The 13,051-nt window shown below is 47.0% G+C and overlaps 1 protein-coding gene across 1 annotated transcript in view; it reads left to right on the forward strand.

Moving 5' to 3' along the window:
* LAMA3 (laminin subunit alpha 3) overlaps positions 1–13,051 on the forward strand; it is a 264,171-nt gene that overhangs the window by 120,421 nt on the left and 130,699 nt on the right. Inside the window, exons 15-20 of the mRNA XM_055129258.1 lie at positions 1,242–1,341; positions 2,006–2,058; positions 2,287–2,392; positions 3,884–3,983; positions 6,569–6,725; positions 12,730–12,862. Of these exons, the coding sequence (XP_054985233.1) occupies positions 1,242–1,341; positions 2,006–2,058; positions 2,287–2,392; positions 3,884–3,983; positions 6,569–6,725; positions 12,730–12,862 (649 nt within the window). The remainder of the gene's footprint in view (positions 1–1,241; positions 1,342–2,005; positions 2,059–2,286; positions 2,393–3,883; positions 3,984–6,568; positions 6,726–12,729; positions 12,863–13,051) is intronic.

The raw sequence follows: 13,051 nt of genomic DNA on the forward strand, positions 1-13,051 counted from the left end.
ATTCTTACCGGCACCTCAGGTCTGGCACATAACCGTCATACATAATTAAGACACAACCCCTGCAACGGCCAACATGCACGAAACATAACCGTGTGCAAAGTCATTGCAACTGAGTTGGGTGGCATTCGTCCAAGTACATCGCTGTGTTATTCTGATGAGTTTTCTAAGCACTATTGAGGGGGGACGCAAGAAGAGAAGGGAACTAATGGGGAAACATGGGTCAGGGGTCTCAGGTATATTGGTGATGTGAGAGAGTGGTATTGCCATATATCCACAGCACAGACTCAACAACACTGAAAACATGATATCTAAACGTCAGCCACTGAACTGTGAAATGTGCATGTCAAGGGGCAGGTGGAGGGATGGGAGGGAGCATGGGAACAACGGTGGAAGGATGTTGACAATAGTGGTGGGATTGGTGTCTAAATATTGTATGCTTAAGACTAATCTATCAATAACTGTAAATCATGGCTCTTTAAAAGAAATTTAGGGGCTGGAGCAATAGTACAGTGGGTAGGGGTTTGCCTTGCACGAAGCCGACCTGGGTTCGATCCCAGCATCCCATGTGGTCCCCCAAGCACTGCCAGGAGTAATTCCTGAGTGCATGAGCCAGGAGTAACCCCTGTGCATCGACGGGTGTGACCCAAAAAGCAAAAAAAACAAAGAAAAAGAAATTAAAAAAATTAAATGCTGTTGAACCTGGTAAAAACAAACAAATAAGAAATGGTCTTCTTAACCTTAGAACCCAGAGCTACTGAAATCAGGCACCGACAGGATCGGGGACGGGGATGGGAGCACTCTGCACCCACATTCTAAGGCTTGATCATGTTTCGAATAAGACAGTGACTTGTCTGTTATAAAAACAGGTTCAGATACATATTTCCTACTGATTCTCCACATGTTATGTATTTAAGGTGCCTTCCCCCCTCTTTATATGTACAGTGCAGGCTGTAACAGTTTAACAGATCACGGTAATGTTCTTTAAAGGGTGGCTTAAATTTTTCTCTCTTTTTTTCTAAATATTTCAATTTTATTTGAATGACAAGTACAGATCATGTGTATAATAAGTGAATAGCGAGACACAATAATCACACCGTTGATCTGCCCACTATACTCTTATTCTCTCTGAATATATCTAGTTTACTTAAAATACATTTCTAGGAAAGGATTTGTTGTGAGCATATGTTTGAACATGGGTCTTGAGCCTGTGGTGTCAAATGCAAGCTTGATTTCTTCCACAGGGCTATTGCCAGTGTAAGCTTCACGTTGAAGGTCCTTCATGTAGCATCTGCAAACCATTATATTGGAATTTGGTCGAAGACAACCCCATTGGATGCTCAGGTAAAATTTCTTCCGGGCCATAATTTGTGCGAATGTAATGTCTTACTCTTACCTCAGTGACTAGATCCGCAAAATGCTATTTCATCAGTTCAATTTCTCAGAAATTCTGTGTAAATATTTTGACAGTTTGCTCCCTGTGTTGGCAGAACTGCCATTTTCACAGTCTCAGCAGGGGATTTATACGGTTTCCATATGTATTTTGTTGTTTGCCAAAGCTGTTTTTTGATACATGTTTTTAACTGCCTGTCTTAAAGTCCTCTCTTTTTGACTGAGTTTTATTTTGGTTTTACACCTGCATTGAAGCCAAGACAGGAACCGTCAAACCCTGAGCTATAGGAAGCCACGAGGAACATATAGCCTTAACTGGAGCACGTGTGCATACACTCGCATTGGCCATGACCTTGGTGCTCAAGAGTCATAGAACGATGCCAGGATGCTGCAGTGAGGGGGCCTGTTGGGAATTTCTGCCCCCGTGAAAGCTATCCCGTCACTTAGACCTCACCTCCTGATGGCAACTTGAAAATCCAGTTTCAAACTGGAGCTCCATGAAAGGCCGTGTGCCGGGAAGGGTCGGGGCATGTAGTTTTGCTGATGTGCCTTGGTCCCAGCCGGGGAAGACTTTGGGTGGAGCTCTCGGTCCAAGGATGCTCTTGTCTCTTCACAGCATGCCAGTGCCACACGGCAGGAACAGCGAGCGGAATTGGAGAGTGCGGCCAGGTACCGTGGGCCAGTTCCTCGTAGGGTCCTGTGGGAATGTCACAGCAGGTGGACGTGGGGTTTTGTGCAGTGGGCAAGCATGGTTGTGCCATGGGACCGTGGCCTGGGGGTCCGAGCGACCATTCTTAGAGTCTGGCTGCACGCCTGCAGCGAGGCAGTGTCGAATCTTGAGGATCTGGGGAGTTCTAGGATGTGACTGAGTCTGTCGTGCGGCTCATTATTCTGCAGCAAGACGGAGACTGTCGCTGCAAGTTCCATGTGAGCGGCGACGCCTGTGACACGTGTGAGGACGGCTACTTTGCCTTGGCCAAGGACAGCTACTTTGGGTGTCGAGGTGAGTCCCTGCAGTGAGTCCTGAGAGGAGCGCAGAGCCAGTCGGAGCAGCCAGGGGCGTCTCCAGGCCGACTGTCTCGCCACATCCAAACCCGGATGCAGGCATGCCGCAGCACACAGCATCACAGGTCGCCAGTGGGGACACTTCCCGTCCCTTCCCCCTTTGGTGCACTCTTGGCTTAATATTGTAAAACTCAATTGGGATGGAGCAGGGCAAAGGGCTCTCATAAATAATGTTAGGATGATGTTTTATTCTTTCTTATTTTGGGAGACTTCCTGAGGCAGGGTCAGGAGCTCCGGGGGCCCCATTGGTGGTTCTCAGCCACTGGGGCGATGGTTTAGCACAGAGGCCTTTTGGCTGAGATGCTGTTTGACCTTGCAGTGCTGTGGATCCCTGCCCATGCGGCAGTACTGGGTCCTCCAAGGCCACTGCTGACAATGGTCAGAAATCCAGAGGGCTAACGCCCAACATGGCCCTCACTGCTGTACTATTTCCTGGCTCCAAGACAGTCTTTTTCTCCTTGGAAAAAAAAATTATTAAAGAACCACAATTTTCAAAGTTATTGATAGTTGAGTTACAGATTTAATATTCTAGCATCAATCCCACCACCAGTATCAAGTTCCCTCTATCAGTGTCCCCAAATTCTTTCCCACTCCCATCCCCTCCCCACCTTCCCTGTCTCACCTGCCCTCTTTACAAGCACCTTTTAATGTTTGGTTGTTGTAGTTTGGGTGTCTTCTGTTTGATCCTAAATGCTCACACCAGGTTTCTTTTTTCTTTTTTAAAAATTTATTGGATCACCGTGAGATACAGTTACAAACCTGCATGATTGCGTTTCACTCTAACATTTCTCCAGCACCCCTCCCTCCACCAGTGCACATTTTCCACCACCATTGTTCCAGTGTCCCACCCACCACCCCCACCCTACCCCACTCCCTGCCTCTGTGGCAGGTATACTCTTTCTTACTTTCTCTAATTTTGGACATTGTGATTTGCGATACAGATACTAAGAGGTCATCATGTTTGGTCCTTGGTCTACTTTCAGCACACATCTCCCAACCTGGGTGATCCCTCCACTCATCATTTACTTAGTGGTCCCCTCTCTCCTAATTGCCTTTTCCCCCAGCACGTGCGGCCGGGGGCCGGTTTCCAAGCCATGGTCACATCAGGTTTCTTGAGATAATCAAGTGTTCAATAATACAGTTGTGGGAGAGGTTGCTGGGGTCACTCTGGTTGGGCGACAGTTGCTGGCACCCCGGAGAGCCTTGCACAGCCTCTCCATGGCACATATCATGGCAAAGCCATAGTCAGCTCTGGGGCCCTGTCCCCTTCATTTCGCAGCCATGTTAGCACTGGCCTAGGACGACACGTCCAGCTTATGACTTCTGGGGAGATGTGCTGTCTCGGACTGGGAATTGCTCCGCTTGTCAGATACAGGCAGGCCCACCTGCACAGCAACCCGGCTCCTGAGACCCCCGTCCTGCCTTTCAGGGTGTCAGTGTGACATCGGTGGAGCCATCACCCCTGTGTGCAGTGGGTCCTCGGGAGAGTGCCAGTGCCGCGAGCATGTTGTGGGGACGACCTGCCAGCGGTGAGTCCTTGGGGAGTCCCTTCCAGAACCGATACCAGGGAACCTCTCTCCTGCGCAAGAGAGAAGCGGGGAGAGGACTGCGAAGGGCCTTCGAAATCTGGATGCTGTCAGTGAGTGTCATCGAGGTGGGAGGGGAGGGAACGGTGCCTACAGACCCTGGTCCAGCCGCATGCCATAAACCAGCATCCTTCAGTCTTTCTATAGCTGCCACTGGCACTGGGCCCACAGAATAGACTGGCAGTTATAATCCAGGTACAGACCTGTGGTTTTCCGTCTTTTTACACCTGTGGACTAGCAGTGGTTCATGGACCAGTGGTTGAAGTCCACTGGCCTAAACAGTAATAGAACTGTCACTGTCACTGTCATCCCGTTGCTCATTGATTTGCTCGAGCGGGCACCAGTGATGTCTCCATTGTGAGACTTATTGTTACTGTTTTTGGCATATCGAGTATGCGCCATGGGTGGCTTGCCAGGCTCTGCCGTGCAGGCGAGATACTCTCAGGTCCTCTGTGGAACAGCTGACCCCCTGTGGGAACATTACGTCGTAAGACTGGGGAGAGAGCTTCAGTGTGGGCCACGCCTCACAGGTGCAAAAGGCCCCAAGCTTGGTCCCCGGCACAACACGGAGCCATTTACATCTCCACCTGGGTTCAGTTCCCAGACTCTTGTCTCTGGGGGTGACTCCTGAGAAACAAAATGTGCAAAGTCACATCATGGAGGAGTCCAGCAGCTAGATGGGCCCCAGGGCCCACGGGGTTCAGGTCCTGCTCCTCCCTGAGGACCTGGGAGTGAGGGTATAGATGTGCTGGGTGCTGCTTACAGGAGAAGCATAGTGGGACGAGCCCCGAGACGGGAGAAGTGACCTGTTCTTGCACAGAGCTGATGAGAAGCAACTGAAGAGCCTGGGAGCAGTCAGATCCCGGAGGGCAAGGGAGGCAGTGTGGTCCTCTCTGTGCTGACGGATTTACTGAGTCATACAGTTGGCCTGGGACTGTGTGGGTCCCCCCAACATGCACAGTGTAGAGTTCTGGGAGTGGTGAATTGAGCTCAGTGCTGGAAATATGTCCTTTTCCTCATGCCAGCATGTCTCCCTAGCATGCTTTATTGTGAGAACATACGACACAATACGTTAAACATAAAAATCCATCTTCATGGCTGCCTAAATAGAAGGCCAGTGTATTTGCAGGTCATGAGTATCTGAGTTTTTGGAGAGTCAGGTTATGTAGGCGTTTTCAGCTGTGTGGGGATTGTACCCGCAAACCTCTGTGTTGTTCCAAGTAAAGAGTAGCCTTTGAGTTATACATGATCCAGGCATAATATTCCCTCCACCCAGGGAGAGCAAACAGCTGATTTCTAATGTTCTGACTCTTAACCCTATCCTGGCAACTCTGCGAAACACAGCTTCTTCCTTCCATACCTTGAGTTTCTTCAGTTCTGCGTTACAAACAGAGGACTAAGGTGCAGGACCCATTGCATAGCACACTTCTTCCCCTCACTGTTTTTAACACTTGAATCCTAGAGGCCAGAAGCCGCCCCCACGTGGGCTTCCTCAGTCATTTCTCAATGGCCGTCACCGCCAGGCTGGTGGTAACATTCATGTGTGAAGAAGACATTTTTTCCCCCCTGCAGCTGTGAGCGGCACAGTGCTACAGGAACTAGGTGAATAGTTCATGAGCGTTTCTTATCCCTAGTTCCTTGGCCAACTCCAGGGGTGCAAGTCTGCTGGGACTTGCTCCCAGCAATGTCCAAAGGATCATGTCATGTTGGGGACCAAGCCCAGGGCTCCTGCTCACAATGCCCTGTGAACTACATGGCCCCCCTTTTTACCCTTGTGCTGTTAAAATGAGTTTTTCCACAATTCAACCAGCATAGGTTGTTCTTTTTCCAGCGAGGCTTGTCATTGGCTAATTCTCACATTGAAATAATGCAGCAGAATAGGGTTTGAATTCTCCACATCCTGGAGCAAAAATATAGACATAGGAAACTGGTCATAGCTTATATTATTTTGGATATGTCTTTTGCTTTCAACTGGAATTGAGAGGATAGCAAAGCACTGCAAAATGCCACAGCATCTTCTCGCCAACAGTTGCAGGTTGGTAACTGTTGTGTCCTCTTGGACTAAATTCCTGCCAAATGTTTTTAGATGGTATCATTTGAGCATTTTTCAGTCTTTATTTTGCAAGTTTGGAAAGCACTCCCATTTTTTTTGTGGTTACAAGTTTTGTGATAATACATTGATATATATTCACTGTAAAATTTTAATTGAATATATAAAGGCAGAAAGGTAAAAGAAAAAAATCTTTATTTCACCACTTAGAGGTAACTCCTTTTCATATTTTTTCTAGATCTTTGCTAGATGGCTTTCTGATTTTGCTGCTTAAAATAAGTAGGTGTTGGGGTGTTTCATATGAACTTTTTATGTGAGTGAAAGTAATACCATAGCAAAAAGGTTTGGGGGCCCCTGTCAATTTTCCTCTATCAGTTTGGTGGGAATTCTTTTCTGCTGTTGCTGATGGGATTAGAGTATATTCAAGTATCAGCAAACCTAACCTGCTGTATTCACATTTCCATTTCATGTGTGAAAGACCTGAAAACAATTACTATTTCCCGGATCTGCACCATATGAAGTATGAGATCGAAGATGGCAGCACCCCTGATGGAAGAGAGCTTCGGTTTGGCTTTGATCCCCTAGAGTTCCCTGGGTTCAGCTGGAGAGGTTATGCCCAGATGACCTCATTGCAGGTACGTCTCCAGCAGGAAGTGGTTTCAGGGTAGAAATGCCTACGCACTTAGCCACAGCATGCTCTGAGCGTCCCCGGAGGCAAATCATCCCCGCCCTGATTGCAGGATTACTGAGACTCAGAACAGGATTGCGTTTTAACAGATGAGCACATTGAGTGTATTTTATAGCTTAGGGGTACTTTTATTTGGCAAAAAAAATTAAGGTGTTAAATAAAAATGGTTTTTATAAGAAGTGGGAAAGTTCTTAAAAAGATCAGGTTTTCTTTTCTCTTATTTTTTTAAATTATATTTTATTTTTATAAAGTAGTTCACTGTATTTGATTACATTTAATATTCAAACACCAACCCCACCACCATTACACCTTCCCACCACCATATTTTGGATATTTCCATCCAGAGCCCCAACCCCTGCCCCCAAAACAGAACCAAAATAATTTATTTTGGATTGTTTGTTATGAATAATCTGCTAAAAACGATCCAAAAAAAGGTTTCTTAGAGGAAAGTGTGTGAAGATTATTGTATTTCACCCAGGAACCATTAAGCCCTTCTATAAAAGACTACTAACATGTTGTTAAAGTTGAGCCTGTGTGCTTTTATCTATGTCTGTATAAGTATATTTCCCCCTAAGATTGGTTGCCTTCTTCTTTAAACCCCATCATATGTGGTGTGCTATTCTTGGAATATTTGTGGTATAAGATGTCCAGGAATAGGTCCACTCATGTATGAGGCTAATCTGAACATGTAGAGAGCGTTCGTGAGCATGGTGGTGGTTGAGTTCTGGTTTTTGGCTGCTGGGGCTGACTCTGTTGAGGCATGGAGAGGCCTCACCCGCCCACCTCTGGGTTTCCCTGAATGAAACATCCTGGTACAGGGTCTGGAGAATGATTTTCTTTCAACACGAGAGACATTTTCTCTCTAAAGCCACTGTGGAAAATAAAAAAGAGCTGACTACAAGAAAATTTTTGTTTGATGCTTTTTCAGCTCTGGATGATATATGAATAAAAAGGAAGATAAATGAGGAGTGTTTGTTGTTGCTACTTAATTTCCCTTTTCTGCTGTTCTCTTTTCCTTTATTCTTCTCTCTGACTCTGTCAGTTTTGTACTGAAATGAGTAAGGAAGTATATACACTATTTGTTTACTTTTAGAACATATTTATTATGAAAAATCTCTCTCAAGTCATTTAGTAATTTCTTAGAATTTCTCTTGGAGATTGGTCTCTTGAAGCTTTTATTCTGTGTAAAAGTTCACTGTAGCACTGTCATCTCATTGTTCATCGATTTGCTCGAGCATTTACTCACGGTCGAAGAAAATAGAATGATGACCAGAATTACCCAGTACTTGCCCTTACCCAAGTCTGAACCAGTCCTTGCTATTTCTAGCTCCATCTGCCTTTAGAGAAACTGTGACAGGGCAGGTGATCTGGGAGCCTCTCTTGGTTCCAAAGGTGTTTCTTGCCTGGTCAGAATCTCCATACAGTCTGAACAGTACATAAGACCCAAAGACGCTATTCTTTCCAATGTTTTTCAAAATTAAAAAAGTTTTAATTTATTTTATTTTTTTTTTTTTTAATTTTTATTAAATCACCATGTGGAAAGTTACAAAGTTCTCAGGTTTATATGTCAGTTATACAATATTCAAACACCCATCCCATCACCAGTGCCCAAATTCCACCACCAGGAACCCCAGTTTACCCCCCGCCCCCACGCCCTACCCCCTACTGTATAACTAATGAATTTCACTTCATTTTTTCTTTACCTTGATTACATTCCATAATTCAACACAAAACTCACTATAGTTGACATAACTCTCTCTCTCTCTTTTTTTTCTCTTTTTCCTTTTCCATTTTTTTTTTTTAATTTTTCCCCCTCATCCCCCTTCCTGCGCCTCATAGTATGGTGTACTCCACGCCACGTTGGCCAGCGTGGGGCTTTTGCTTAGCTCATAGTCCAGAGGTGGCTGTTACATTAAGAACCTTCAATATTTCAACAAAAACTTACTGTTATTATTTGGAGTTTCCCCCCCAAGTCTGACCTGTTCCAATGGAACCCTTTCACACTGATGACAATTATAAATGTTAAGTCGCGCGGACGCGGTAGCGTCCGCGCGGTTTTGGATTTCTGTATAAAGTCCTGGGAAAATTCTGCCAGAAATTACATATTTCCTCCGTTAGCCGGCGTGGGGCAAAGGCTTAATTCACAGTCTCCATACATGGGTGCAGGCACTTGCTGGAACCCCAATTCCTAAAGCTGTCTCTGGTTCCCGCTTGTTCCACATCCACCGGCTCTGCAGGGGCATGGGCGCCCGGGCCGAAAACCCGGCCGGCCGGAGCCGAGCACGGGCCCGACTGGGGCTGGCTTTGTATCCTGCGGCTGTTTCAAGTTCAAAGCACACATTTTTTTTTTTTTTTTTCCGCGCCACCAAGTTCGTACCTTCTCAACGGACCCACAAAATGTCGGACTCCACGCCTTCTCCCGGAGGGGAGAGAGACCAAGAAGGAAGGTTCTTTCCTCCGTTAGCCGGCGTGGGGCAAAGGCTTAATTCACAGTCTCCATACATGGGTGCAGGCACTTGCTGGAACCCCAATTCCTAAAGCTGTCTCTGGTTCCCGCTTGTTCCACATCCACCGGCTCTGCAGGGGCATGGGCGCCCGGGCCGAAAACCCGGCCGGCCGGAGCCGAGCACGGGCCCGACTGGGGCTGGCTTTGTATCCTGCGGCTGTTTCAAGTTCAAAGCACACATTTTTTTTTTTTTTTTTTTCCGCGCCACCAAGTTCGTACCTTCTCAACGGACCCACAAAATGTCGGACTCCACGCCTTCTCCCGGAGGGGAGAGAGACCAAGAAGGAAGGTTCTTTCCTCCGTTAGCCGGCGTGGGGCAAAGGCTTAATTCACAGTCTCCATACATGGGTGCAGGCACTTGCTGGAACCCCAATTCCTAAAGCTGTCTCTGGTTCCCGCTTGTTCCACATCCACCGGCTCTGCAGGGGCATGGGCGCCCGGGCCGAAAACCCGGCCGGCCGGAGCCGAGCACGGGCCCGACTGGGGCTGGCTTTGTATCCTGCGGCTGTTTCAAGTTCAAAGCACACATTTTTTTTTTTTTTTTTCCGCGCCACCAAGTTCGTACCTTCTCAACGGACCCACAAAATGTCGGACTCCACGCCTTCTCCCGGAGGGGAGAGAGACCAAGAAGGAAGGTTCTTTCCTCCGTTAGCCGGCGTGGGGCAAAGGCTTAATTCACAGTCTCCATACATGGGTGCAGGCACTTGCTGGAACCCCAATTCCTAAAGCTGTCTCTGGTTCCCGCTTGTTCCACATCCACCGGCTCTGCAGGGGCATGGGCGCCCGGGCCGAAAACCCGGCCGGCCGGAGCCGAGCACGGGCCCGACTGGGGCTGGCTTTGTATCCTGCGGCTGTTTCAAGTTCAAAGCACACATTTTTTTTTTTTTTTTTTTCCGCGCCACCAAGTTCGTACCTTCTCAACGGACCCACAAAATGTCGGACTCCACGCCTTCTCCCGGAGGGGAGAGAGACCAAGAAGGAAGGTTCTTTCCTCCGTTAGCCGGCGTGGGGCAAAGGCTTAATTCACAGTCTCCATACATGGGTGCAGGCACTTGCTGGAACCCCAATTCCTAAAGCTGTCTCTGGTTCCCGCTTGTTCCACATCCACCGGCTCTGCAGGGGCATGGGCGCCCGGGCCGAAAACCCGGCCGGCCGGAGCCGAGCACGGGCCCGACTGGGGCTGGCTTTGTATCCTGCGGCTGTTTCAAGTTCAAAGCACACATTTTTTTTTTTTTTTCCGCGCCACCAAGTTCGTACCTTCTCAACGGACCCACAAAATGTCGGACTCCACGCCTTCTCCCGGAGGGGAGAGAGACCAAGAAGGAAGGTTCTTTCCTCCGTTAGCCGGCGTGGGGCAAAGGCTTAATTCACAGTCTCCATACATGGGTGCAGGCACTTGCTGGAACCCCAATTCCTAAAGCTGTCTCTGGTTCCCGCTTGTTCCACATCCACCGGCTCTGCAGGGGCATGGGCGCCCGGGCCGAAAACCCGGCCGGCCGGAGCCGAGCACGGGCCCGACTGGGCAAAAAAAGTTTTAATTTAAAATTAAATTGCCATAACATAGTTACAAAGCTGTTCATTACTAAGTTTTAGTCATACCATGTTCCAACACACAACCCTTCACCAGTGTATGCTTCCCACCACCAATGTCCCCAGTTTCCCCTCTGCCCCATCCCCTGTACCCCCAGACTGGTTCTACAGCAGACACTTTTCTTTCAAGACACCCACTCTTTTCTTCTCCCCAAATATAGCAATTCCATTTCTTGAGTTTGATGCCTTTCCTCCACTATGTAGAAAAAAAGCACTGGATGCTACTGTTTATATGGAGTTGAAAAATCGAGCCAATCAAGGTGTATGTATCTCTCTCTCTCTTTCTCTTTGCTTTTTAGCCACTCCTGGCAGTACTCAGAGCTCACTTATGGCTCTGCATTCAGAGGTCACTCCTGGGCGGCTCAGGATACTATGTGGGATGCTGGGGATTCAACCTTGGGTCGGCTGCATGCAAGACAAATGTCGTACCCACTGTACTGTCCCTCTGGCCCTAAGATTTATGTACCTCTTTTCACAGATTTTTACAGTGAGAATGAGCAGCTGGTTAACACCAAAGAATTAATTTCTAGTGATGGATTGTCCCTAAGTATTTTTAGACAGAGGATCTTGAATCACTTACTTAATTCCAGATACATTTTTGCATTTTTGTTTTCCAAGATGGAGTGCTTTAAGAGGAATCCTGTCCAATTGAGAGAGCTGGCTGGGCTTCCTCAGTGGGGCAGCTGAAGCTCCTTCTCTCGGAGTCAAGAATCCTGACCAGTTAGTCTGTGTTACACTAATGCCTCATTCAACAAAGTCCCCTTCATGTTATTAACCAGAAGCTCTGGGAAGACACCAAAAGAAACACTGATTTTGGAATTTCCAAGCTTCATGAATTTTCCTTGGACAACAGTTGGAGCTGAACCTAGTTTGCAATTTAGATGAAAATAGTCTTCTTTTCCCTTTACGATCATGGACTCAGCAACATACAGAGTATCTTATGGAGCACTGGGACCTGGGCTGAGTGATGGTAGTGGGTCTATCGGATCGCTCCCTCACTGGTCAGAAAGCCCATATTCTACAAGCCTAGTGATTGAGATAAACTTCATAAGCATATTTTAGTTTTTAGTCATATCTCTATTTTTATCTTTCACGAGTGTTGGGAGGGGTGTGTCTTACACCTTCCTTAGTCCTTTTCTAGGACCACTTTAAACTGTAGCATGTAAAATGGACACTGGTGGTGGTCTACTGGGAGCATGATGGTGTTAAATAATTCACTTTCCTCTCCTCTTCTGCCTTCTTAGTTCTTATAGCCAATGGTGGTTGCTTCTGCTACTGTGACTTTCCCTAAGCTAGGTCATCTAAAGTCCCCCTCTGTCTGCCTGCTTACAAAAAGGCCAAAAGAGCATCTGTGGCTGAGAAAGTGCATTTTTACTGCAACTATAACTGTAAGTGGTTTAAATATATTGTTAGGCTTGTAATGCCAATTTCCACAGTTAGTTATTTGGTACTAATTGGGTAGATGTGTGTATGAGAGAGAGAGAGAGAGAGAGAGAAGAGAGAGAGAGAGAGAGAGAGAGAGAGAGAGAGAGAGAGAGAGAGAAAATGTGTGTGTATGAGTGTGCATTCGACAAACCTGGCAGTAATCCAAATTAAGCACGAAGTGACTATTTGGCTAGCATGTTTTTCATTTTGGTTCACACCCAGAGATGCCCAGGGGTTACTTTTGGCCCTGTGCTCAGGAATAACTCCTGGCAGTGCTTGAGGGACCTTATGAGATGCTGGGGATTGAACCCAGGTTGGCTGCATGCAAGGCAAACGCCCTACCCATAATACTATTGCTCTGGTCCCAGGGCTAGCATTTCTTTTAACCAGTTGTCTCTTTTACAACGTACGGCTTCTTGATATTTTTCAGAATGAAGTAAGGATCCGGTTGAATGTAGGGGAATCAAGCCTTTCCTTGTTTCGTATTATTCTGAGATATGCTAACCCTGGCACTCAAGCAGCATCGGGCCACGTAATAATTTATCCAGCCTCATCTACAGAAGGTAGGCAAAATTCTCAGTCTCTTCTGGATTAAAAAATGATTAACAAGTAAAATGTTTTCTCCAACTTTTACAAACTTTACCTCTTTAGAAGACAGCCTGGTACCTGACTACATCAGGGTGAGGTTTGAGGGCCCTGGACTTTGCTACCTTTTCAGGCTTTAAGCTTATGCTTGTTGCATAATTGAAATA

Source organism: Sorex araneus, chromosome 2 (genome assembly GCF_027595985.1).
Source record: "Sorex araneus isolate mSorAra2 chromosome 2, mSorAra2.pri, whole genome shotgun sequence".
Classification (NCBI taxonomy): domain Eukaryota; kingdom Metazoa; phylum Chordata; class Mammalia; order Eulipotyphla; family Soricidae; genus Sorex; species Sorex araneus.